The following is a 27,825-nucleotide window of genomic DNA, read 5'->3' as shown; positions in this document are numbered from 1 at the left end:
TCGTTCGCTATTCCTGCTGCATAAAATTCAGCTGCACAAAAAGATTAGATAGTTTTGTGTTTTTTAAACACGTGCCATCAAAGAGGAAAAAGGTAGAGAAAACCTCAGAGAGAAAATACTAGATGGTATTTGGAGAAATAAAAGTCAATACATGCTTACTGAACACAAATCCATGCTGTTGATGCCAGCTGCTACCTTGTGAAGTGCCCACGTGCTGGTGTGTGGCAGTCCATCCAGGTACTAGAAATGATTTCACAATCACAACGCAAGGGCGGCCAAAGACCTGCTTTCGGTGAACGAGAGCAATTCTTCTTTCCTTGGCATATGGGATCTTAGTTCCCCGACCAGGGATGCAGCCTGCACCTCCTGCATTGAAAGGTGAAATCTTAACCCCTCAACCACCAGGGAGGTCCCTGAAGCAGTTACTCTTATAGCAGCCTCACTGGGACGCACTTGGATTTCACACACATTGTCTCTTTCAGGGAATGGAGTGGGTTTATCTGCATGGCGTGAAAATCCCTGAGGGTGCGGGTGTCTCGCGTGTGAACACCTGGTAAGGAATGGTGGTGAGATTTGGTTTAGGATCTTTCACCCAGCTCTTTTCCTCCAAGCCTTCTGTCTGCTGAGTAACCACAGTCAAGCCTTACTTGGGTCAGACCCACACCTTCCCAGTCTTTCTAGCTTGTGCTCATCGGCCGCCTCTGATCTTCCCAGGCCCTGTGATGACAGGGACCCAGGGAACAGTGACCCTCTGCAGTGGCCAAGCTCTGCTGTGACAGCATTTCCACACTGTCTCCCACCCCATCCCTGAGCTTCCTCTCAGCTTGACTTCCTACTGGCTAATTGCCTCGGGGTGGATTCCTGAAAGCGGAAACTCCGCAGTCCATAGATCTAGGTGGCACATTGCCTGAGTGCTCTCAGAACGCTGGAGACGATGGACGAGCCAACAGTGACGATCAGTCGGACCTGTTCTCCCCGCTTTGCAGGCAGCGCTGGGCCCTGATCATTTGCATGCTGGTTTGTGGACCTTAATCAGAAATTGTGTTTTTTGATGTCTCTACTGCATTATACTTAATTTTTTTTCGATATATTAAAAGACTGGTTCCAAATAGGAAAAGGAGTACGTCAAGGCTGTATATTGTCACCCTGCTTATTTAACTTCTATGCAGAGTACATCATGAGAAACGCTGGACTGGAAGAAATACAAGCTGGAATCAAGATTGCCGGGAGAAATATCAATAACCTCAGATGTGCAGATGACACCACCCTTATGGCAGAAAGTGAAGAGGAACTCAAAAGCCTCTTGATGAAAGTGAAAGTGGAGAGTGAAAAAATTGGCTTAAAGCTCAACATTCAGAAAACGAAGATCATGGCATCTGGTCCCATCACTTCATGGGAAATACATGGGGAAACAGTGGAAACAGTGTCAGACTTTATTTTTCTGGGCTCCAAAATCAATGCAGATGGTGACTGCAGCCATGAAATTAAAAGACTCTTACTCCTTGGAAGGAAAGTTATGACCAACCTAGATAGCATATTCAAAAGCAGAGACATTACTTTGCCAACAAAGGTCCGTCTAGTCAAGGCTATGGTTTTTCCTGTGGTCATGTATGGATGTGAGAGTTGCACTGTGAAGAAAGCTGACAGCCGAAGAATTGATGCTTTTGACCTGTGGTGTTGGAGAAGACTCTTGAGAGTCCCTTGGACTGCAAGGAGATCCAACCAGTCCATTCTGAAGGAGATGAGCCCTGGGATTTCTTTGGAAGGAATGATGCTAAAGCTGAAACTCCAGTACTTTGGCCACCTCATGTGAAGAGTTGGCTCATTGGAAAAGACTCTGATGCTGGGAGGGATTGGGGGCAGGAGGAGAAGGGGATGACAGAGGATGAGATGGCTGGATGGCATCACTGACTCAGTGGACGTGAGTCTGAGTGAACTCCGGGAGTTGGTGATGGACAGGGAGGCCTGGTGTGCTGTGATTCATGGGGTCACAAAGAGTTGGACATGACTGAGCGACTGAACTGAACTGAAGGTGATTTTTCTTGGCACTAGACTTTTTCTGCATTTTGTAAGCAGTTGATTTCATTTTGTTGGGTAGAATTTTAGTTGAGTTACATGTCTGGTTATTGATAATACCCTTTTCATTAGCTAGAGTTTATTTCGCAAACTTCCTTCTTCATTGCAGAATTTGTGGCAGTTTGTGGTGGTTGAGAATGTTGGTTTTCTGGGGTCTGATAACTCAAAACTGAAAGATAAAGGAGACGGACTTTTGTGCTAACATAGTTGACCTAGAGTCAGCTCCACTGTATTGAAGTCCAGAGGGTAAGATTCTCTGAACTGCCCTGATTTCAGAGCCCTTACCTTGCCATTTCTCAGGAATTATGGTTTTCTTGAGGAAAGTTCGTTGTTTCATCAGATGTTAGTCCTCACACTGACCCTTCAGAGCACTGTTTACTGACTTGGTTTTCCCTTTTCCTGGCTTGGCCGGTTCTTCTCTGCCGCCCTCTCTTTCCCCCTTGTCTAGGGCCTGCCTGTGCCCACTTTGCCACTTGTTGCTTCCATGGATGCTGTGCTCTTTGCAAGCAGCAGTATCCTGGTAACATGGTATGCTCCTTTGAATAGAAAATGCTTCTGACTCTTGGAGGAAAAGAAAACCCTAAATTGACAGACTTTAAACTGTAGTTGTGGTTCCCACGGATGATTGAAATCCCAAGGCCTTCATTTTTCTCAGTTGCATCAAACACACCATGAGCCCACTTAGGTGAGACTGCCTTGGATTAATCTAAAAGCTCTCTGACGCCTGCACATACCATTCACTTGCATGTGAGAAATAAGTGTATCATAGGGATAATCGTGCGCCTCTGGGATGGGCTCCTAGCTCTGTGGGATGTCCAGGAAATCAAGGTAAACAATGAATATGAATTGGTGTCTACATCCAGACTAGAACCGGAAGCCAAGATATATATACTATGATCTTTCCATTGTTTGTCTTTGGGGGAGGTGAGAGTGGGTGATTCAGGCAGCCCTCCATTTGGGTTTCCTAGAACAGAGGTCCTTCTGTCCCTTGGATGCCCCACAGCACTTCTGGACCTCTCAAGCCAATGGCTGTGCTGCTCAAAAGACATTTATGAGAAGCTCAGTGGCATCGTGGCTTTGTGCTTGGAGCCTGGGAATGGGTATAATAAAATGGGTATAATAAAATCATTAGGAAATGATGGGAATGGGTATAATAAAATCATTAGGAAAAAATTATGGGATATTGAAATAGAATTTATTTTGTCAGTTTAAAATGCACATGGTTTGAAACATCAAGTAATGTAGGACAGCATATGATGAAGTGCAAGAGTGCCCTGTCCTGTCTCATACCAGCTCCTCTCTCCTTCAGAAAAACCAGTTTTAACTCTTTCAGCTCTTTCTCTTTTAAAAATATTTATTTATTTATTTGGCTGCACTGGGTTTTAATTGTGGCACATGGAGTCTAGTTCCTTGACTAGGAATCGAACCTGGGCCCCCTGCACTGGAAGCATGGAGTCTTAACCTTTGGACCGCCAGGGAAGTCCTTTAACTCTTTTTTATTGTGCATATTTCTATTTCCTGATATATCAGTTATAGATATTATTTACTAATTCCCCCCCCCAAATGAGGGCTTTGCTTATTAGTTCTAGCCCCTCCACACCTCCACACCCCAGAAATACTCATGGCATCATTTTCAGTTCCTCTTTTAGTTCCCTTTGTGATTTAATGCGCCAGCATCTCTTATAGCTTGTTTTATCTATGAAGACAGTATTTTTTTGACTCTGCTGCATCTAGAGCAAAAAATGAGGGCTCAGGATAGGAGTAAGTAGGCTTAGGCCAGTGCACAGGGTTCTCAGGAGTGTCAGGCTGGAAGATTGCTAATCGTAAATGTTCTGGGGAAGTAATCCTCCATTCTCTGTTTTCCTCATGGGCCACAGCTAATCTTGAGATAATCTGAAATGTTTTATTATGGATTTTAACATAATTTTTGCCTTTTTTATGTTTTACAGAAATAAAATAATTGCCTTTAATAGATGATAATGAAAATACAGAAGAAAGAGAAGCAGGTAAGAGATCACCTGTCTTTTAAGTGAGTGAATCCAGCTCACACTGGTGCTTTGCTTTTTTTTAAAACGAGGAGATGCCAGCAGTTGTGGCTTCTCTCTCAGCCTCTGGTGGTTACTCTGATTCCTGTGTTTTCCATTCTCCACATGGTAACTGAGAGCTCTGTCCTGAAGGACTTAATATATAGATTTGTAGTGTGCTCAGGTCAGCTCCATATAGGAATAAATGTAATGAAGACTGTAAATCAGAATATGACTCAAAATTGGTTATGTGAAAAAGAGATGTTTCCCCCCCTTTCCCGCCCCCAGGAATAGCTTACCAAGTTTTTATAAAGAGAGAAGTGCTCACTTCTTTATAGTTTACATATTTATTATTTTCGACGTTCAGTTAAACTGAAAGCATTTTCTCACAGACCTCCTGTTTATCACAATCTGCAGAAGTTTTCTCCTGCAGAAAATAGTGAACCTCTCAACTATTCAGCCCCGTTTGGTTTCCTGGAGGGAAGGGGTGTTGATAAAACATGTGGCCTGTGTTTCCCACCCTGCTAAGATCTTTTTCCTCAGTTGGTATTATAGTTCTGTGTTCTAGGTGGTTCCCTATTCAGAGCAACCCACAGACCTAAACCAGTGAGGCCCAGGGAGGTGAGATGAGGGGACCAGGCTTGATCTCCTGGAATTGGGCTGGTTTTCCTTGTACAGAATTGATGACAACCTGGTAACCGGGGAGGTCTAAGTCTCTGCTCTTCAGCTGGAACCCGTGCACAGAGGTTGAGTGGGACCACCTACTTCCCTCTCCGCTTCTACAGAGCACTCAGTAGTCAAATACAGGGTGGTCTGGGGATACGGTTCCAAGGACGACCCTCTGTTCTGTCTCCAGCAGATAGGTCCTTGTGAAACCAAACTAAAACAGCCTGTTCTAGGAAATAATTGACTCATCTGCTGTCTAAAGGCTGTCTACACTCCCGATTTCTTCCTGTCCTAGCTCTTTAGAGTCAAAAGTTAGCAGACAAACACTGCAGAACATGCAGTTCCATCTGCCAGAATTTTCTGCTATGGATATACTCAGACAAGTGTGCAAAACTGCGTGTACGGCTTCATGGCTGCTTTATTTATAAGAGCAAAAATGGAAAAGAACTTACGCGTTCATTAAAAAGGGGACTACAGGAAGGCTTCATTTTACTGTCACAGATACTACTTTTTTTTTTTTTTTTAATGGAAGGTTTGTGGCACCCCTGCCTTGAGCAAGTCTAACAGGGCCATTTTCCCAATAGCATTTGCTCATTTCACGTCTCGGTGTCACCTTTTGGTAATTCTGTCAATATTTCAGACCTTTTCATTGCTATTTTATTTGTTACGGTGATCTGAGATCCGTGATCTCTGGTGTTACTGTTGTAATGGTTTTGGGGTGCCAGGAACTGCACCCCTGTGAGACACAGAACTTCATGGATAAATGTGTGTGTGCTCACTGCTCCACTGACTGGCTGTTCCTCCACCGTTCACCTTCTCTGGCTTCTGAGCCCAAGAAACAGCCGTTCCTCAAGACACAGCAATATGGAAATTAGGCCACGTAATAACCCTACAATGGCCTCTAGGTGTTCGGGTGAAAGGAAGAGTTGCTTGGCTTTCATTTTCAATCAAAAGCTAAAGGTGATTAAGTTTAGTGAAGAAGGCACATGGGAAGTAGAGACAGGCTAAAGTCAAGGCCTCTTGTGCTTAAGTTAGCCAAGCTGTGAATGTAAAGGAAGAGTTCTTGAAGGAAATTAAAGGTACCACTCCAGTGAACACATCAATGATGAGAGCGCACAGCAGGCTTATAGCTGATGTGGAGGAAGTTTTAGTGGTCTAGGTGGAAGGTCAAGCAAACCACAGCATTCCCCTGAGTCAGAGCCTCGTCCACAGCAAAGCCCTAACTCTCTTCAATTCTGTGAAGGCTGACAGAGGTGAGGCAAGTGCCCAAGAAAAGTATAAAGCTAGCAGAGGTTGGCTCATGAGGTTTAAGGAGAAAAGCCATCTCCATAAATAAGAATGCAAGGTGAAGCAGCAAGTGCAGATGTAGAAGCTGCAGCAGGTTATGCAGAAGATCTAGCGCATGTGATCCATGAAGGTGACTACGCTACACAACAGATTTTCAGTTTAGACAAAACAGCCTTCATTGGAAGAAGATGCCATTTAGGACTTTGATTGCTAGAGAGGAGAAGTCAGTGCCTGTCTTCAAAACTTCAAAAGACAGGCTGACCCTCTTGTTAGGGGCTAATTGAGCTGGTGACTTGAAGTTGAACCAGTGCTCATGTGCCATCCTGAAACTACTAGGGCCCTTAAAAATTGAGCTAAATCTCCTCTGCCTGTAGTCTCTAAACGAAAATTAGAGCCTGGATGATAGCACGTGTTTACAGCATCGTTTACTGTTGAGTCCTGCTGCTCAGAAAAAAATGACTGCTCGTTGACAGCGCCCATGGTCACTCAAGAGCTCTGATGGAGTTGTACTGCAAGATTAATTGTGTTTTCATGTCTGCTAACACAGCATCCATTCTGCAGCCTTTGGATCAAGAAGTAATTTGACTTTCAAATCTTACTATTTAGGACATGTATTTTGTAAGGCCATAGCTTCTATCTATAGTGATTCCTCTGATGGATCTGGACAAAGAAAATTGAAAGCCTTCTGGAAAGGATTCACCATTCTAGATGCTGTGAAGAACATTTGTGATTCACAGGAAGAGGTCAAAATGTCAACATTAACAGGGATTTAGGAGAACTTGATTCCAACCTTCATGGGTGACTTTGAGGGGTTCAAGACTTCAGTGGAAGAAATAACTGTAACTGGTGGAGAACTAGAAGTGGAGCCTGAAGATGGGACTAAATTGCTGCAATCTCACGATAAAACTGAACAAATCAGGAGTTGCTTCTTATGATGAGCAAAGAAAGTGATTTCTTGAGGTGGAAACTGGTCCTGGTGAAGAAGGTTTGACGATTGTTGAAATGGCAACAAAGGATTTAGAGTATTGCACGAACTTAGTTGATAAAACAGCAGCAGGGCTTGAGAGGATTGATTCCAATTTTAAAAGTTGTACTGTGGGTAAAACACTGCCAGACAGCACTGCAGGTACAGAAGACTGTGAAGGGAAGACTCCATCGACGTGGTAAGCCTCACTGTTGCCTTATATTAGTAAACTGCCACAGCCACCCCAGTCAGTCAACAGCATCAACATCGAGGCAAGACCCTTTATCAGCAAAAAGAACATGACTTGCTGAAGGCTCAGGTGATGGTTAGCACTTTTTTTAGCAATAAAATGTTTTTAAATTAATGCTATTGCATATTATTTTAATAGACTTCAGTATACTGTTAACATAACTTTTATATGCACTAGGAAGCCAAAAACTCTGTGTGATTCACTTCACTATGATACTTGTTTTATGTGGTGGTCTGGAACTGATCCTGCAGTATCTGTGAGGTAGGTCTGTGTTTACATTATAGCCAGGGCCAGTGGAATATTATGCTGCTGTTCAAAAGAACATATTACTTGAAGAGAACCCCAAACCCTCAAACTATTGTCATTTATGATACATGGACAGATTTATAATTCTTTTATAAAACAATCTGCATATTTAATTTTTTAAACACTATTTAAAGTAAGCTTTCATGTCAGTAAAAAACAGTTCAGTTCAGTCACTCAGTCTTTGCGACCCTGTGGACTGCAGCACGCCAAGTTTCCTTGTCTGTCACCAGCTCCCGGAGCTTGCTTAGTCTCATGTCCGTCAAGTCGGTGATGCCATCCAACCATCTCGTCCTCTGTCGTCCCCTTCTCCTCCTGCCGTCAATCTTCCCCAGCATCAGGGTCTTTCCAGTGAGTCAGTTCTTCACATCAGGTGGCCAAAACAAACAAAAAAAACGTTCTTTATCAAAATTATTCCAACATGAATTTTCAAAGTCACATTAAGACCTTTGATATGTCAGCTGGCTATTACGTAGCTTCAGTGAGATGGGTTTTCATTTAGACCTCGTAGTCAGTGTTGAGGCATAGTGCAGGGTTCTTACTTAGAAGTTAGGTGGGGTAGAGAAGAAAGTTAATTAAGTGGAGCAGTTGCTGCTGCTTCTCTTCCAGGTACTGGTGATAGTCCATACAGATGCCTGAACTGCAAGATGCTGCCAAGCATGAAAATAAAAAAACCCTTCCCACCAAAGCAATCCACAGGCTCGCAAACTGGTCTTTGGACATACCTTAGCATATTTTTACTTTTGTTACTGCCCTAATTCATTTTGTGCTCTGAAACATATACTTGAGAGGTCAGAGCAAAGTGACTGTACAGGAACACTGACTGCGTGAGGTATGATAGGCGAGACTAAGATGATGGAGCCTGAAGAAGGGATGATTTAGAAGGATCTTGTGGAGAAGAGGTTAACTGTATCTGTCTGTCTCATCTGAGGATGAGTATGGACACATGTGGAGAGTTACAGGTGAGCAGGGGATAGCTCCAGCTGAAGAAGACCGTCCTGAGAAGTTGAGCTGCTCAGCCGTGTCCTGTGCCTTGTGGGCAGTAAGCTCCCTGCCTCTGGAGAGGCTGGAGAGCCATTTGCTTGGGTGTCAGAGGCCAGGAGATGGGAGCCTGGGCTAGATGGCCTCCGAGGTCCATCCTCACTAGAATCCTAGGGTTTACCGTGTATGGTATTTATCTGTTGGTACCAAAATAAAAAGTATTTTAAACAGATACAATTTTTAATTAAAATATATAATTATATATTACATAGTGGTTCTTTCAGCTCATGTTACCGATGTCACTCAGTATGTCACTAGCTGAGACAGACACAAAGGAACTTTTTAAAAACAGAAATAAGCTGCTGAGTTTTAAATTCTATGAATAAGTGACGCTGAACCTATTTACATGTAGGAAACCCTGGAAGAAAGACTACCACGTTTCAACAGCGAATAGCATTGCCTCGTATCCTTTCCTGGCCAGAGGAGTCTGGGGAGCTCTGGTAACGAGGCCTTGGGCCAACATCAAAGTGGCGACAAAAGATCTAGGATCTGTGACATTTGACAAGTGTGGATATAGCTGCAGAGAATTGCCTTCCTCTGTTTAACTGGGATCCACTCTCGGGAAAAACTAGCCCAAAGCTGGTATTCTGAGCATTATGATGGGAAGCAGAAGTAACAGCAGTGAACTTCTTTCCACTGTTGATACAGTTTATAGTCTTCTCATTAACTCACTGTCTGGTTTCTTAATTAGCTCATCCTTTTACCACTGATACAGTTTTGGAGAAATCTTGGAAGTTTGGAGAAACTATATAACACTTAGTGACCAAAGATCAAAAGTTTGTGGAGGGAAAAGGAAATGCAGTACCCAGTGCTAACAAGATACATCCTTAGGATGGTGGTTGCGGGCCTTCTGGTAGCTGTCAACCCTTATCTTGGGGTCCTTCTGGGTAGTTTTGAAAAGTCTGAGGTCACTTATTTAATCTTCAGCGTTCTGCTAGATTGATTGATTCTTCATGTATTCTCCCATTCTGTTCTGGGAAACAAATGGATTTGTAGAGAGATGGATAGAAGAGGAAAGGGTTAACGGTTTTCTGGGGAAAGGTTAGGGAGATACAGTGGTGCTGGGCAGTGGATGATGGAGATAAAGTAGAGGTGCTTAGAAAGTGAAAGTGAAGTCGCTCAGTCGTGTCCGACTCTTTGTGACCCCATGGACTGTAGCCTACCATGCTCCTCCATCCATGGCATTTTCCAGGCAAGAGTACTGGAGTGGGGTGCCATTTCCTTCTCCAGAGAATCTTCCCAACCCAGGGATCGAACCTGGGTCTCCCGCATTGTAGTCAGATGTTTTACCATCTGAGCCACCAGGGAAGGCTGAGGTGCTTAGAGAGTCTTGCTAATTCTCATTCTAAGTTTGGTGTATCCAGAGCATGAGGCAGCATCGTGAAGGAGTCAAGAGCAGTGGCTCTTAAAACCAAGCATCAAATCTGATCTCAAATGGCAAGTCTACTGCTCACGAGCTGTGTGACTTTGGGCGAGTTATTAACCTCTCTGAGCTTCTCTAGAAAATGAAGTTGTAGTTGGAACCATAATATACTTCCTCTTAGAGCTGTTTAAAGACATTATCTGTTCAAGAATACTCAGTCCTTAGTAAAATCAGGTATTATTATGATCATTGCTGGCGTCTATTTTGTCCTTCAGATATCAAAACAGTGCTGAATACTCGGAGTAGCTGTGACTAGGGTGTATGAAAAGCACCATTCCTGTCCGCACATGCAGTATTCCTGACTCTAGGCCCTGGTCTTTCTGGGCTTTGGTGTGTGGCAGTGCAGTTGGCCAGGGTTTGCTGAAGTTCTGGGCTCAGAGGCCCTGGGAGCCCAAGCCTACAGTGAAATTCCAGATGGGCCAGGAAGAAAGGAAGGAAATTAGTCTTATTTTTCTGTATTTGTTGACCTACTTAGTTTAGAAGATGCCACAAAAACATTCTAGAAGAGGCCTCCCCTAGCCTTGGATGAAGCAAACATCATTCCTCTTTGACAGATTTAGAGAATTGAATCACTTTGAACTTTTGGTTTTTCCATTAGGGCCATAGTTGTTTGAAAATAAAACTCGTAGTTTCTAGAAACAACACTTGTTAACAAATAGGCACTTATCAAATAATTTCCCTCTCTCTTGCTCTTTTCTTCTTAGCATCTACATTTGATAATCTGCCTGCTCCCTCGCCCCATTTTTGTTACTGCCTGGAATTGACAAGGTTTAGGTTGACTTCACCTAAAGATATATTTAGAGATGTTGACTTTCTAAGATTCCTGGAACATTGTAAGATAAAAACCCAACACCACCCTGTACCCTGTTTTAATGTGGAAATAGAGATGGGGACCGGGAATGACCAGGTTCAAGGGTTTTGGGGTGGATGTGTTTTGTAGAAATGACATCACCAGATGTGTTGATCACTCTTCAGTTCTTAGCTTACCTGCTCCTCAGCAGCATTTGACACCTGTGAGCATCTGTCATAAAATGCGCTCATCCTTGGGTATCTGTGAAGCCGCACTTTCTTGCCCTTTTCCCCGCTACATCACTGACCTGATGATGCTCCTTCCCACACGATGTGTAGGTTCTTCCCCCTCTGGGAACCGTAAGCATTGGTGTTCCTCAGGTTAGGCCCTGTTCCCTCTTCTCTCTCTACCCATTCTTCCTGGGCAGTCCAATGTACTCTTCTGGACATTTCCCTTGGAAAGTATATCCAAGAGCCTCCTGGACACCTTCGTCTACCTTACATACCTAAGGTTTCCACCTTAGATCCCTGAAACTGAGCTCTTCCCCTGGCGCTGACCAGCTGTGACTGTGGGAGAAGAGACACAGGATTGGAATGGCTGCTTTACTGCCCAGAGCACAGGACTCTTAGGTGCAGAAGGATTGAACATGCTGAATGCAGGGGTAAAACACAGAACACAAAGGGGACACACACACACACACACTCTCTCTCTCTCTCTCTCTGTGACACATACACACCCACTCACTCACTCTGTTTCTCTGATACTCTCTCTCCTCAGATGAATATGCTGAATGCAGGGAAAAAACTCAACACAGAGGGGGCACACACACACACACACACTCACTGACATTCTCCCTCCTCAGATGAGTCTTGCCATCTCAGCACAAATCTTTGTGCTGAATGATGAGCGTCCCAGTGCAACTGCAGTATAAAAAGGCAAGGATATGTGGGCTTTTCTGTCTTTACTGTATTCCACAGTCAGGTAACTATGAGAAATACTCTTTCAGATGAAAGAGAAGGCAAAAATATAAGACAATTCTAATTTTAATTGGGAAGTAGGTTTGCCACCTGAAATGTCCACAGACCCTTTGTTATTTGGACTTAAAAAAGACAGGTCTCAAACTTAGTTAAGCTTTTCTGCTTAATTTTATATTTAACTGATTTCTTTAGATTAAGTAAGTCTGCACATAGAGCATGGGCTTCCCTGGTGGCTCGGTGGTAAAGACTCCTACCTGCCAGTGCAGGAGACGCGGGTTCGATCCCTGGGTGGGGAAGATCTCCTGGAGAAGGAAATGGCAACCCACTCCAGTATTCTTGCCTGGAAAATCCTGTGGACGGAGCAGCCTGGTACGCTGCAGTCCATGGGGTTGCAAAAGAGTCAGCTAAACAGCACCACACAGAACACCTTCTCTCTGGGGAATGTGGGCGGCCCTGAAGCAGACTGACAGCAGGGCCCCACGGGGCCGCTCAGCACCGGGTGGAAGCCGGAGGAAGTGCTTTTGGGTGAAGGGTGTGCGGGGGCCTGCCCGGCCCCAGTGAAGAGGGCACCATGCCCTGCGCCCAGTCACATGTCATCGTGAGCTGGCACCTCTCGTAGTCTCCCTTTGATTCCTGAAGCGTGAGGACTTGGAGGAGCATGAATTGTCTGGCAAACAGTTTTTCCTGTTTAGCATTCAAGTCTTTAAAATTTTTCTGCTAAACATCCATGTGAAAAGTTTATCTGTGCAAATATCATGAAAGTATTATTCTCATTATTGAAAATCTAGATGTCTATGTATTAAAAAAGAAAAAAAATTTACACAGCCTCAAATGACTGTTCACATTTTGTTTATTTTCTTTCTTCTGTACACAGGTATTGTCATTTTTGCTTTCATGTACAATTTTGTAGACTTTTTTCTTTTTCTCAAATTGAAAATACTCATTTCACCCAATAACCACATGACTGAGTTTTACTATAAGCCACAAAAATATTGGGGAACACCACAAAGTCACTGTCTTATAAAGCTTCTAATCATGGGAAACAATTAAAGACAAACAGGTAATAACTTGGAGAAAGTTTTGGAAAAAAGAAGTGAAACTTGCCCACAGTCTTATCTCCCAAACATAATGATGGTATGTATCCTAAAATGTATTTTAAAAAGCTAGTGGTGATGTCTTATTTTAAAAAATTAGATTTTATGTATATATATATATATTTTTTTATTTTCCCACATGTTGTCAGCTAAAACTTTAAATGTCAGCTAAAAAACTTTAACTTTTAAACTTTAAATTTTTAAATGTCAGCTAAAACTTTGTTTAATAATGGCTGTGTAGTGTTATTCTATGTGGATGTGCTATTAATTTAAGCGTTTTCCTAAAGATTGACAAATAAGATATTTATGTTCTGTGTATTCACTTGGCCATGCTGCGTGGTGTGTGAGGGCTTGATCCCCTACCAGGGACTGAACCCAAGCAGTCTGGCAGTGACAGCGCTGAGTTCCAGCCACTGGACTACCAGGGAGTTCCCTGTGTTTACTTTTAAATAGGATATTTATTTTTACTCTATTAAAAAACAATTCTGTATCAGGTGTTCTTACATATAAACGTTGGAGTTTCTAAATGTTTCCCTTATGTTCTCAAAGAGAAATTGCTCACTTAAAAGCATATCCATGATTAAAATTTTAGTGTTTTTGCTACTCTCCCCTGCAAAAAGGCTTTCACTAGTTAACACTGGGGACTTCCTTGGTGATGCAGTGGTTAAGACTCCATGCTGCCACTGTAAGGGAGCATGGGTTCAATCCCTGGTCAGGAAACTAAGATCCCACATGCTATGTGTTGCAGCCAAAAAAAAAAACTGATACTCCTGTTAGCAACGTAAGAGAGAGGACCCTTGTCAGTATATTCTTATATTGAATTTTTTTTAAGTGAGATATAATTCACATTCTATAAATTCCATATTTAAAATATGTAATTCAGTGGTTTTAGTCTATTCACAGGATTGTGTAAAGCTCACCATTATCTGATTCTAGAACATTTTCATCACCCCAAAAGAACCTTAAGCCTATCGCAGACACTACTTTTTCTTTCCTCAACCCCTGGCAACTCCATATACCTCCCTTTATGTCTCTATGGACTTGCCTGTGTTGGGCGTGAGATGTAAGTGAAATGAGACAGTATATGGTCTTCAAGGTGCCTGACTTCTTTCACTTAGCACAGTTTTTTCAGGGTCTCTCCATTGTGTAACATGGATGATTTTCTTAGAGTCTGTTTTGACTTTCAAGGACTTGCCTGATTCTTCAGGGGAACAACCCAGATTTGTCCTTGGATGTCTGTCTGGGAACCTGTTTATCTAGATTCAGATCTTTTAAGTGTCTTTCCCAGGAATATTGTAGATTGTTCATTTTGAGCCCAAGAAATATGTTTTATTACTATCAGTGTGGTTTAGGAGTTAACATTGATGTGTGTTTTATCCATCTCTCTCAGCTTCATTCTGGCCTCCCTAGATGCGTGATTCTGGTTAAGCTGTCAGTGTAATATAAAATGATACTATTCCTGCAGTCGGTCATCTGCCGTCTGTCCCTTTTAAGGCCATTTTCAAAAGGGGTAATTTAGTGCCCTTCTTGGTGGAAGCTGAAACAGAGACTTCATTTATACTCTTTTGCCTCCCTCCCCTCCCCACCCCTCAGCTGACCTTGAGATACATGGAAGAAATATTTTTTGTCTTATATTTTTAATCCTCAGCAGATATCTTTTCCAGGCTCCCAACAAGGTCTCTTGAAAAAAAAAATTTTTTTTTCTGAGGAATTATTGACTTGCAAGATTAAAATTTTATATTTTTGCTTACTAATACCTGCCTTTTGGGATACTTCTGCCTTTTAAACACTGGTTGATTGTGCTCATGTCTTGCTTGGGTTTCCCTTCTCCCTCAGGATGTCCCAGCTGTGCCACTTCCTAGGAAAATATCTTGACAAACTGCCTTTTCTCTCTGGTAGCTCAGCGGTAAAGAGTTAGTAAGAATTCACCTGCCAGGACAGGAGACACAGGTTCAGTTCTTGGGTTGGGAAGATCTGGAGGAGGAAATGGCAACCCGCTCCAGTATTCTTGCCTGCGAAATCCCATGGACAAAGAAGTCTGGAGGGCTATAGTCCACGGGGTCACAAAAGAGTCGGACACAGACTTAGCAACTAAATAACAACTCTAAATCTCAAGACAGAGTATTTTATCTGTAAAGTGAGAGGTGGACTAGACAACTCTGTAGGATTCCTGGGAATGGGATTGCTAGGACATCAGGTAAGTATGTGTTTAGTTTTATAAAGAACCTGATCTTCTCCCAAAGCGATTGAGTACACTGTCACATTTAGGGTTTCTGACCGAGTGTAGTTAATGCTTGTCTGGTGGTCTGTTTCCCTGGGGTGTCGTCAAATGCTCAGTGAAACCAACATTAGCTTTTGGCTAGAGAGTTCCAATCCCGGCTCCTTTGGCCATTAGTTGTATGGCCTTGGGCACGTTACTTAGCATCAATTAGTAATCCTCCCTTTCCCCTTATACAAAATAGACATCATTGTGCTAAGAAGCCTGCAGGGTTGTTGAAAAAGATTGGCGATGTCATGAAACATGCTTTGCGTAGTTCTGAATGTCTCCATTTGATGTGTGTTCAGTAGCTCTGGCTGCTGTTACTGTTACAGCCTAGTGATTGAATACCTAGGTACCACCACACCTGCCTGAGCTACCTGCTCAGCTTTCTGGAGAGCCCCCAAAAGAGAGACCTTAACATGAGGTATGAACTGAGGAGAGGGTCTCACTTTGAGCTTCAGAGAACTGCCTTGGTAGAATTAGGTCTTCAATGTGTTGTCTTTTAGTCTCTTTGAATAAACACCTGGGTGTCTCTGCCTTTTTCAGTGTGTCCACCCTTGCGTGCTAAGCAAAAGCTTGTTCCCTGAGGGCCGAGTGTCCCGGGCACAGAATTTAGTAACATCCCAGGGATGGTAAGGTGCTCACAGGATCCCAGCCTTAACTGGGTGTGTTACCCATTGAGTTTCTTGCTGTCTTTTCTTTCTTTCTTTCTCTTTCTCCCTCCCTCCCTACTTTTTTTTGTCTTTTTATTGTGATGGAAAACACATAAAATTTACCATCTAAATCACTTTCTTACAGTTGATTGATTTAAATTTCTTTGAAGTTTACTTAGCTCTTCTTTTTCCTAAACCATCTTAAATACTGAATCAGCAGTGAGGTAGTGACACTGAATTGTCCCCCCAGCCTCACCCCCCAAGTAGTGAGTCCTGCCAGAATGACCAGTTCCCTCCAGATTTAGGCTTGTTTATGACCCTGAACTGTGTTTATGATAAAAATCCAGAAGAATCCTCCTTTGCTTTCATCATCATCTCCTGGGATTCTCAGTGTTGTGTTTGGGAATATCAGGCTAAGAAAGGGAGTTGGGAAGAACGAAAGGGAAATAAGCAGCTGGGCTTTGCACCCCATCACTCCCAGGGTGGGCCAGGAAGTCTGAGCAGAGACGGGGTGACCAGAAGGCCAGAGGGAAACCGCACCACCTGGCAAGTGTCTGTGCCCTCGGCACAGGCCAGGCCTCCTGTTAAGAGAGCAGGCGACTCACAAGTGGGGCCGATGCTAAGCCATCATCCAGTGGTGTAACCGTCCTAGAAGGCCTGCTGGTCTCTTCCAGGTCCTCCGTAAGTTACTTCTTTATTTCCGGAAACTAGCACCCGTGTATTGTCAGATTACTGGCAACCTTAGCGTGGTTATGAAATGACAGATGTTCTCTGTGACACCACTCCTGAAAATATGAGACATAACTTCTGCTTCCAAAGGGATGTCTCCTTAAAAGCAGTGTTAGGTGTTAGGAGGCTGCACGTTTATTTGGCAGTGCTCCAAATTGGCTTTGAAATGTCCCTTTTAGGGCTGCCTTCAGCACCTGTGACACTTACTTTCTAAAGGCATCTGTTACAGTAAAGCACGCTCCTGTACAGTTACTGGCTTTTTTGTGAGTGGCCAAAGGTTATCTTTGGCGGGCTTCCCTGGTGGGTCAGAATCTGCCTGCAATGCGGGAGACCTGGGTTCGATTCCTGGGTCTGGAAGATCCCCTGGAGAAGGGATAGGCTACTCCCTTGTGGCTCAGCTGGTAAAGAATCCGCCTGCAGTGCTGGAGACCTGGGTTCGATCTCTGGGTTGGGAAGATTGTCTGGAGAAGGGAAAGGTTACTCACTCCAGTATTCTGGCCTGGAGAATTACATGGACTGTATAGTCCATGGGGTCACAAAGAGTCGGACATGACTGTGTGACTTTCAGAGGTTATCTGGTGCTGAGTCTGTGACAAGGTTAGATGATCATACACAACACTGTTTTTAGTTAAAAAGAAAAGGTGCAGTTTTGAGTGACCAGGTGTTCTTGTTCGAAAATCAAACCAGCTGAATGTTGATGCTGCTTGATGATACGTGAGAGCGAAGACTGGGGGAAGAAATCTCACACATGGAGCTTGACCCTATATCCTTATCACCCTGCTGACATCAGCTTTATCGTGGAGCACACTTGGCCAGTAACTTTGTGTGTTAGCATGATAAATGCCACTCTGGGTTGGAGCAGTGTGCCCAGGTTTTGCGTCCGCTAGTGGCTTCTGTGGCTTCCCTGGTGACTCAGACGATAAAGAATCCGCCTGCAGTGTGGGAGACCTGAGTTCGATCCCTGGGTTGGGAAGATCCCCTGGAGGAGGGCATGGCAACCCTCTCCAATATTCTGGCCTGGAGAATCCCCATGGATAGTGGAGCCTGGCGGGTTTCAGTCCGTAGGGTCACAAAGAGTCAGACACAACTGAGCGAATAAGCACAGTGGCATCTACAGGTATTTTGTGGGAGACCACTGTTGTTGCCGGTTCTAGACTTGGAGTTGAAAAAGGTGTTTCAGATTTCTGTAAAACATGGAAAGCCTTCAGATCTTGGCATACACATTTCCTACATAATATACTAACACCAACTTGGTCCACCAGGACCTTGCTCCACACAAGCAGAGGCAAATATTTTCAATAAAGCGTCCTGTTTGCCGCTATATGCCCATGGCTGAGCAGAGGAGGAACTGCCACGTTTTAGGCACTCAGGAGATGCCGAACAGATCCATGCATTCACAGTTGACGTCACTGTTTGTGTGAAGCTTGCAGTGGAAGAATAACATGCTTGTCTCTTTCTCTGTTTCTTGCAGTTGTCAAGTCTAAAAGTTCCGAATCACTCCCCAATGTCTGATGCCTCTGTCAATTTTGACTATACATCCCCCTCCCCATTTGACCACAGCACTGACCAGGAGGAGAAAATCGAAGATGTTGCCAGTCACTGTCCAGCCCCAAAGGAGCTGTACGACGTTGAAGAGGAGGCCGGGCCCCTTTTCCCCAGGAAAACGACGTCCCATAACGGTATGGAGGACAGTGGTGGAGGAGGCACGGGCGTGAAGAAGAAACGCAAGAAAAAGGATCCAGGGGAGCACGAAGGGGCAGGAAAGGGAAGCAAGGACAGGGAGCCTAAGCCAAAGAGGAAGCGTGAGCCCAGAGAGCTGAAGGAGCCCAGGAAGGCCAAGGAGCCCAGGAAGGCCAAGGAGCCCAGGGAGCCCAAGGAGCCCAGGGAGGCCAAGGAGCCCAGGGAGCCCAAGCAGAAGGACGGCGCCAAGAAGACGCGGAAGCCCCGCGAGGCCTCGGGCCCCAGGGACGCCAAAGAGAGGAGGGGCGGCCCTGACGCCGCAGCCAGGACCAAGTCCAGGAAGGCCAGGTGCGTCCCCTTCTTCCCGCCCCCAGCCCTGGGCTCTGCGTCCACAGCCCAGCTGGCCATGGCCAGGCTGTAGCCCCTGGACAGAGCTTCCCCACTTTGAGCCAAAGTAAACCCACCTCCTCACCTCCTGAGGAGAGAAAGATAGCCTTAATTAATACCGTGCCTGCCATTTCTTGCCATTCCTTTTGGATTAAGAAGAATTAAAGTATGTGAGCACACGCAGGGTGTTGGGGAAGGGACGTCACAGGTGTGTATGGGGTGGGCAGTGATTCGGGAAGCAGCAGCCATGTAGACAGCAGAGGGGCAGCTGTCGGGGGAGAGGCGTGCACAGACCCCGGGTCGGTGCTGGGGGTCTGGGAGAGCCAGGGATGTGTGCAGAGCTCCAGACAGAGGACTGCCTAGACCCCCTGGCTGCCAACCGTCTAGTGCTGCCGCCTCCCTGGTCTGCGTCTCTCATTCGGCATCTAACGCAGTGCCTGACATGTCAGCAGGTGCTCAGAAAATGGTGAGTCAGGGAGACCAGAGGAGACAGACCACAGGGACCCATGTAGAGACCCATCTAGAGAAAAGAGGGCGTGGGGACACATGGGCTGCTGGAGGTGACCGCAGGGGGCCCTGGCTAGAGATCCTGTCAGGATCCAAACATACTCTTTATTCAGGGAGCTAAATATTTGTCATCGCTGTACAAAAGTGCGCTTCCCAGGGGGCTCACTGGGTAAAGAATCCTCCTGCAGTGCAGGAGACATGACTTTGATTCCTGGGTCAGGAAGGTCTCCTAGAGGAGGGCATGGCAACCCATTCCAGTATTCTTGCCTGGAGAATCCCATGGACAGAGGAGCCTGGTGGGCTGCAGTCCCTGGAGTCACAAAGAGTCAGACACAATTGAGCGACTGAGCACACGTGCATGCAAATGTGATGTCTTTTGTTCTCTTTCTAAATTCTTGGTGGAAAACATTTAAACTTTCTGAGGTCATACAAAACTCCTCTATATTTAAGGGGAATTTAAGTTCTAAGTGCCGAGGCAGAGTATAGACGGGGAGCACCCATTAAAGGTGCAGAAATTGATTCAGTTGCTAACAGGATGTAAGCTAATGGGGCATCAGTCCTGTATAGGGTCAGGCAGAGAGGACGTTAGTTTTAAAGAGAGAAAGCATTTTAGAATGCCTTGTACCACAACTCAGAATTTATTTTATGGTTCGGTTCATTTTCAGAAGGACAGTCTGTTGGGACCAGATGGGTAATTGTCTAATCCAAGTTAAAGCTGCCTTATAATATGTACTCTCTTCTCCCTGGCAGGGGATTTTACCTTTTGTTTATCACAGAGGCTTGGGTGGGATCCCAGGAATGTAGTTCACAGCAAATGGACATAAACTAACTTCCTCAGAAGGTCAAGAGAAGTCAGTAAAATCAGGAGTCTGACTAATGAGCAACTTGTGTGTGTGCGCAGTTATGTCTGACTCTTTGCGACCTTGTGTACTGCAGCCCGTCAGGTTCCTCTGTCCATGGGATTTCCCAGGCAAGAATACTAAAATGGGTTGCCATTTCCTCCTCCAAGGAATCTTCCCAATCCCGGGATCAAACCCGAGTCTCCTGCGTCGGCAGGCGGATTTTTTACCACTGAGCTACCTCAGAAGTCCATTGAGCCACTTTCTCAGTGAACCTAGGCTCATCTCTGATGTGGGTGGAGTGGCTTGTGGCGGGGGTATCCGAGTTGAGTTTCTATCTTCTGCCAGTAACTTCCAGATTATTTTGGAGAAGCTGAAATGGTTCTGCAGGGTAGCTACTTGTGAAGAGGGAGACTCAGACATGAGCCAGTGGTGTGACTGAGTTTGGTTATTAGAGGAAGCAGCAAAGAATCCTCCAGGGTGATGTTTTAGAATTAAGGCCATCAGGGTGGGAGGGTCTGAGAGCTCTAATAAGGAGTTTGGTTTGTGTTTAGAAGGTAATAGAAAGTCAGAGGCATCAGGCTCACTTTAGTCACTGGTCTCTGGTGCTTGTAATTTTATCAACTTCTTAAAGGAATTCATGTTTACTCTTTGTGAGACAAGGCAACAAGTATATAGACATTGTCATAGATTCCGTTTGGGGCAACGAGGGGGAGGCATTTCACAAAGCAGGATGTGTGATAAGTCATGTCCTACTCTTTGGGACTCTTTGAACCATAAGTCCGCCAGGCTCTTCTGTCCATGGGATTTCCCAGGCCAGAATACTGGAGTGGGCTGCCATTTCCTCTTCCAGGGAATCTTCCCGCCCCAGGGATCAAACCTGCATCTCCTACGTTGCAGGAAGATTGTTTACCACTGAGCCATCAGGGAAGACAAAGCAAGGTTGGGTGTCAGATGTATGCATAGCAATGTTAAGGGAATTGATTTTTACCTAATGAGGCTATATAAAATATACATGAGTTGGATAAGTGCTTGTGAGTTTGCTAACTGAGAAAACAGCAGATGCTCTTGAGGTTTAGAAATCCAGGAGATACCTTCTGAGAAAATGCTGACAAGTTGGGCTGGTTATCCCTTTAGAAATGTACACAAGATCCAGGAGGCTTTCCACCTCCCTTGGTACGGGAGCAGTGGGAGACTGACCAGTGGATATCACGGAACTCCTCCATGTAGCCCAGGTCCGGTTCAGGACTGTTGAGCCTTTCTGTCTTTTTTATATTTATAAAGCTGCTTCGGCTCCTTTTACTCACGACGCCACTAGTCAGCAGAGGCAGCTCTAGTTCTGAAAGGACATTAATTGATTAAAAAAAAAAATGTTGATAATTAAGTCATATGTTTTGTGTTCTCTGATTTACTCTCTGGCAGATTGGCTTAAGTACGTGTTTTGATTTGAGCCTTTATTGATTAGCCCCTGGATCGCACTCCTCAGTTACAGATGATTCAAGGGACATTTGGATTGTTGGAGGAGCTTCACAGCTGATTTAAGGGCTTCCGGTCTTTTCTTCCTTCAGTCCATCTTGCCAGCTGCCGCCTAGCTCATCTTTCTGAAGCCCCGCTGTTACCTCATTTTTTATGTTTGTAGCTGGTGGTGGTGGTCAGTCAAGCCCCCTCTTCCCTCTCTCCATTCCAGATCATCTGGGAACCGGTCCACCGAGATGGAGGTGGAGTTAGGAGCTCTACGACTGATGGGCCGACTTGAAACACTTGCAATGGCTTGCGGCCAGAATCGGGCTTCCTGTTACGCCCTCGGTCGAGTTCACCCACCAGCACTGCAGGCGCGGCCCTGCAGAGGGAGGCCTCTGGGCAGTGGATGCTTTATTCCTCCTCTCAGTCTCTCCAGTCCCTTAGGTCCCCATCAGAGAAGGTCAGGCAAGTGAGAGGAATTATAAGAAAGGATAAAGTATGTTTCCAGTATCGTGCCCTCCTCGGGAACACGGAAGCCTGAAGACATGGGGACAGGGAAGTGGGATTCCGTCTAAGTTACACCTACTCAGACACTTCTGATTGTTCCCTCTGCCTCCAGCATAGAATCAGGCTCCTTTTTCTGTTCCCCAAACCCTTTGGGGGTCTCACCTCTCCTTGCCGCCTGGTCTCCGACAACAGACCTTTCCAGCTAGATTGACCTCATTAGGCCTTTATGAAATTTTTAAAATTTTATTTCTGACTGCGCTGGATCTTCATCGCTCTGCGCGTGGGCTTTCTCTGCTTTTGGTGAGTGGGCCACCGTTTGTTGCATTTGGGGCTTCTCACTGCAGCGCACCGGCTCGGTAGTTGTGGTGCGCGGGCCTTGACACTCTGAGGCATGTGGAGTTTTCTCGGGCCAGGGGTGGAACCTATGTCCCCTGCATTGGCGGGTGGATTCTTAACCACGGGACACCAGGGAAGTCCTCCTCAGGCCTTAAATGAAGTACTTGGTTCCTTCCGCTCTGGATCACTCTTCAACATTATGCCCTTGGTCCCCCCTCTCAGTATCCCAAAGTCCTTCCCGTTCTTCAGCTCCAAGCTCACGTCCCGCCCAGTTCCTGCACGGAACGCCCACCCCTGGTGCTAGAGCATGCCATCCCACAGCTCTCGGGGCCTCACTGGCATCACAAACCAAGAGTTTTGGACCTTGAATAAAAGACGTCTAGTGCAGCCCTGCCGCGTTGCGACCAGGGAAACAGAGACCTGCAGAGAAGTGACTTGTTTGCGAGGGTGTGTCATAGACTCAGACGTCCTGACTCCCAGTCCTGTACACTGAGCTCTGCTGTAGGCTGTCTCTCAGTCATAACGCGGGGTTTTCATGTATGTATTTGTCTCCTCAGCAGAAGTGAAGTGCCCAAGGTCAGGACCACCATGCTCTGTGTCTTCTGTGTCCCCGAGGTTGTCAGTTCAGTTCAGTTGCTCAGTCCTGTCCTACTCTCTGTGACCCCGTAGACCTCAGCACACTAGGCCTCCTTGTCCATCACCACCTCCCGGAGTTTACTCAAACTCACGTCCGTTGAGTCGGTGATGCCATCTAACCATCTCATCCTCTGTCATCCCCTTCTTCTCCTGCCCTCAGTCTTTCCCAGCATGAGGGTCTTTTCCAATGTTCTTCGCATCAAATGGCCAAGACATTGGAATTTCAGCTTCAGCGTCAATCCTTCCAATGAATATTCAGGACTGATTTCCTTTAGGATGGACTGGTTGGATCTCCTTGCAGTCCAAGGGACTCTCAAGAGTCTTCTCCAACACCACAGTTCAAAAGCATCAATTCTTCGGCACACAGCTTTCTTCACATTCCAATTCTCACATCCATACATGACCACTGGAAAAATCATAGCTTTGACTAGATGGACCTTTGTTGGCAAGGTAATGTCTCTGCTTTTTAATATGCTGTCTATGTTGGTCATAACTTTTCTTCCAAGGAATAAGCATCTTTTAATTTCATGGCTGCAGTCACCATCTGCAGTGATTTTGGAGCCCCCAAAAATAAAGTCTGTCACTGTTTGCACTGTTTCCCCATCTATTTGCCATGTAGTGATGGGACCAGATGCCACGAATTAGTTTTCTGAATGTTGAGTTTTAAGCCAACTTTTTCACTCCTCTTTCACTTTCATCAAGAGGCTCTTTAGTTCCTCTTCGCTTTCTGCCATAAGGGTGGTGTCATCTGCATATCTGAGGATACCTCTCTCGCCAGTCTAGATTCCAGCTTGTGCTTCATCCAGCCCAGCATTTCTCATGATGTACTCTGCATATAAGTTAAATAAGCAGGGGGACAGTACACAGCCTTGACGTACAGCCGAGGTTGTCAGCAGAGAGGTTTGTCAGGTTGTTGGACACGTAGAAGGGGGTATGTGTGTGTTTGTATAGTTTATATATCATTTTAAAGTATTACATATGTATATAATATAATTGTCTTCTTAGAACCAATGGTTAGAGCTCTTCTCCCAAAAACAGGAGCCATACAAGTTACTGTACAGTCACTCCCATTGTTAAATAACAGTAGGGAGTTATGATTAAATATTTTAATCCCATAAATTTTATTATTTTAGGAATGAAAACTTCAAGGTAACTTGTCCAAGATGCCAAACTAATGGGCAGCACTGTCAGGATTTGGCACCAGGCTCCCCTGACCACAAAACCCACTTTGTTCTCTGCAGCTTTGCACCTCTTTTCGCCTTGCTAGGGAAGATGGCAATGGATAAAAGTGGGGAGAGCCTAGTGTTAGAGAAACTGGTTTTTATCTGTAGGAGACGGCCCCTCTTCTACAGAATTTCAGTTCGCACACTCGATAGGATCCTCTCAGGGACAAAGATGACCCCAACCTTTTCCTGTTCTATTTCTCTCTGCATTTGAGGCAGCAGCTAATTGAACACAGTTTCTCTCCTTAACAGATGATAGGGTCTAGCGAATTTTCCTTTTCAAGGATGATAATTAATAGTGACTAATATTCACTTATTGCTTAGGGGATAAAAACAACTCAGGTAGCAGGAGCCTTTAAAAAACAAAAACTACCCTCTCCCTTTACCTGCAAGTTACCCTGGAGTGTGAGCCTAGTTCACTCCTTTATTATATAAAACTTAAGCAGGAAAGCTTCTCCAGGAAGCTGATTTAGGTTCTCTGTCATTTCCCTGACTGTGAAATTTAAATTTCACCAGTACAGTTTGCTTTTCTTAAAATTATAGTACCTTTCCTAAGGAGAATGGGGCCACTGGCATTCTCACAGAAGACACCCAGAGACACAGACACACAGAGATACAAATCCTCTTAGAAACACACACACAAACCTGTGCATACATGGACACCATGGCCCGCACAGCTGCAGCGTGGGACCTAGGGGTAGGCAGGTTTGCGGGGTCAGGTAATGTTGATAAGGGCTTTGGGAAAACGCTTTGAGATTAGAAAAGCACCGGGCCAGCTCGTCAAGCAGGTCAGATTTTTACCAGTTGAGAAAGAAATTTCTCACTGGGCAGCACCACATGATGTAATGGATACTGTCCTCAATGGTTTTTTTGCATCAAACACTTCTGAGTGCCTATGAATTTTGTATTTCTTTCTTAAAAACGGCCTTTAGTAAAAGTCAGATTCATGGCATTAAAGCGCGGCTTGGTGAGCAGGAAAGATGAGCGGTTCCAGTGTGTACGAAGCCATCGGGCCCTACTCAATATCCAGGGAAAATCTGAGGGGTAGGTTTATGGCTCTTTGAGTTACTCTTGCAAACCAGGAGCCAAGTGCTTTGACAGAGAGGGAGGTCGCATTTGTAAGCCAGGGTCTTGAGTGTCGGTGTCCATGTTGCTGGTTAAGGGCAGAGCATATACGTTTTGGAATTTCCACATATGTCAGAGCTGGGGCTGGTTTATATTGTCTCTCAAAAGTCAAGAAATGAATCCATGTGCTGGCATAAGTGAAGGGTTATGTGATATCTGCTAGGAATGAAAAAGCCAAAATGAAAAGAAATGAATACTCTGATTAGCCCCAATTTCTGTGCTCAGCTTTTTACCCCCATTTGTTTGGATCTGTCAACCCACAGCAGATTTTTATCCCAAATCCAATAAATTTGATAACGTCCTAGGAGAAAGATTTTACATTTTTTGATTTTTTTCTTTGATGCTCGCTTCAAAAAAGGTAAGCCCCAAACCTTCTGATTATGTAACTGTTTGAGCTGTGAGTCAGCTAAGAACTATGAAGCAGGAGAGGTAATAAAATTCAACCAGGTCAGCTCTGCCTCACTGCTCGAAGGTGAATCACCTGTCTTTGTTTAGAGTGCAGATCTTTATGGAGGCTGAACTTAGGTTCATGAGAGTCCATTGACAGGATTCTTTCTGTTGGGAGACTTGTTTTTACATTCTGATCATTTTATTAGGAGAAAGAAGCAAATATAAAGACATAAATGAGTTCTGAGTAGAGACCCTCTGCTTAGAAGCTACTGGGCTTTCTGTTAAGTAGGGAAGAAAACTAAATGATAATGTCAGAGACCCACCTCTGAAGCTTTGGACTAAATCTCTGTTCCTATTTTTGTAAGAGCTCCTGTAGTTCTTATTCTGTAATTCTTAGGATTTTCTTTTTATATATAATTTTTAAAATTAATCAATTGGACTGCACTAGGTCTTCGTTTCTGCACACGGGCTTTCTCTAGTTGTGGCAAGCCGGGCCTGCTCTCCAGCTGCAGTGCACGGGCTTCTCACTGCGGTGGCTTCTCCTGTTGCAGAGCGCGGGCTCCAGGGGGTGTGGGCCTACTAGTTGAAGCACGTGGGCTCAGATGTTGTGGGGCGTGGGCTTAATGGCTCCACAGCTCGTGACATCTTAGTTCCTGGACCGGGGATCGAACCCGTTGCCCCTGCAATGACAGGTGGATTCTTAACCACTGGACCACCAGAGAAGTCCCCTCAGAGCTTTCTGAATTAGGGTCTGGGGTATAGGAGACCTTTACTCGGTCCATAAGGAAACAGTAATGCTAGGTGAATACCTGCTCCTTTATTTATCCAGTATGTATGTATCACCTCCTGCGTACCTTGCTTCGTTAATGAGCACTTGTGTTGGGAATGGGACAGTGGAGGAAGGAAGATGCCTCAGAGGTATCTCTGAGCCTTGCCATCGAGGGACTTTCACAAGTTAGAGAAACAGCCTGGCACGTGTTCCCAAAACAGGCAAAAATATAAACAAGTGAAAGAACCTAATATACAGAATAGCTGAAAGGATTTAGAGAATTAAGAGTATTTCAGGGAGTTCCCTGGTGGCATGGTGGTTAGAATTCTGTGCTTTCACTTCCATGGCCTCAGTTCAGTCCCCAGTGAGGGAATTGAGATCCCACGAGCCCAAAAAAAAAGTGTTTCAGTTCTGATCTAGGGAGTCCCTTGAAAGAGTACTGCGTTATTAAAGCAATTGAGTCAGTTATTAAAGGAATTAATAGATGAGAAAAGACTTAATAGCAATGTGATGTTTGGGGGGTTTCCAGTTTTAAAATGGTAGATCAAGCATGCTGTTATTTTCCCTTCTTCACCAGATTTTCACTTAATGAAATGACAGGAAGAACAGAAGGGAATAAATTCTTCAAAGATGGGAGGTGTTACAAAGTTCCAGATGTGGGGGGCCCCTGGTCAAGTATTGATGGGTGAATGCTATGGAGGACGTCCCCGCTCAGAGCACATGCAGGAGCCATGTCTGCAGCAGAGGCGGAAGTACTTCCCCCTGGTGGTGGCCCCCGCAGCCCTGGAGAGGGGCCGGGGCTGGAGGTGGCAGGTCGGGGACCATCTGCAGAGCGGCCGCGTGATCTGGCAGCTCCAGGCTGAAGTCAGACAGTAATTCTAAAGATGCGGAGCAGCTTGTTCTGGAAGAGGGTCTAGGCTCCAGTTGGGCAGGCTGACATCCACCAGAAGGGGCTTCTTTGCCTTTCCCTGCCCAAACCCCTTAAAGGGGAGAGAGGGGCAGCCCCTTGTGTATGCAGAGTCCCAGGTCAGGCCTCCCATTCAGGGGTGAGGCTTGCTGGAGCAAGTGACTTAACTCGGCAGCAGGGAGCCTCACCAGCCCCTGTGTTATCAGCCTCCTTCACGCTAAATATTAATCGGCCGCCAGAGATCCGCAGACCATGAGGAGAAGCAGTAGAGCAGCAGGAAGAAGAGGACTGACTGACCAGGACAGCTGTCCTCAGAAAAAGCAGTTCAAGGCAAAGAAGCCATAAAGATTTCAAATTAGTGTCCTCATATCCAAGATGATCAATACCATGTCTGCAAAACAAGAAATGTGTAATCAGGAAAAAGACATAGTCAGAAAACAAAAAGAATGAATGAAAATTTAAAACATGGTTGCTCACACTCATTCATCAAAAATTTTGAGCAGAGAAAGGAATAGGGGAGA

At 45.1% G+C, this 27,825-nt stretch overlaps 1 protein-coding gene across 5 annotated transcripts in view; it reads left to right on the top strand.

Annotated features, from left to right (window-relative positions):
• Positions 1-27,825, top strand: part of CHD6 (chromodomain helicase DNA binding protein 6) — a 200,705-nt gene that overhangs the window by 51,072 nt on the left and 121,808 nt on the right. For 4 of the 5 annotated variants that reach the window (XM_070381751.1, XM_070381752.1, XM_070381754.1 and 1 more), the window contains 2 exons: positions 4,026-4,082; positions 18,009-18,565. In XM_070381751.1, coding sequence (XP_070237852.1) covers positions 4,050-4,082; positions 18,009-18,565 — 590 coding nt within the window. In that variant the 5' untranslated portion in view covers positions 4,026-4,049. Of the gene's footprint in view, positions 1-476; positions 554-4,025; positions 4,083-18,008; positions 18,566-27,825 lie in introns of those variants that run through there. The other variant, XM_070381753.1, reaches the window with a different exon arrangement.

Source organism: Bos mutus, chromosome 13 (assembly GCF_027580195.1).
Source record: "Bos mutus isolate GX-2022 chromosome 13, NWIPB_WYAK_1.1, whole genome shotgun sequence".
NCBI lineage: Eukaryota > Metazoa > Chordata > Mammalia > Artiodactyla > Bovidae > Bos > Bos mutus.
Note: the sequence above shows the minus strand (reverse complement) of the source record. Positions and strands in the feature narration are given on the sequence as shown.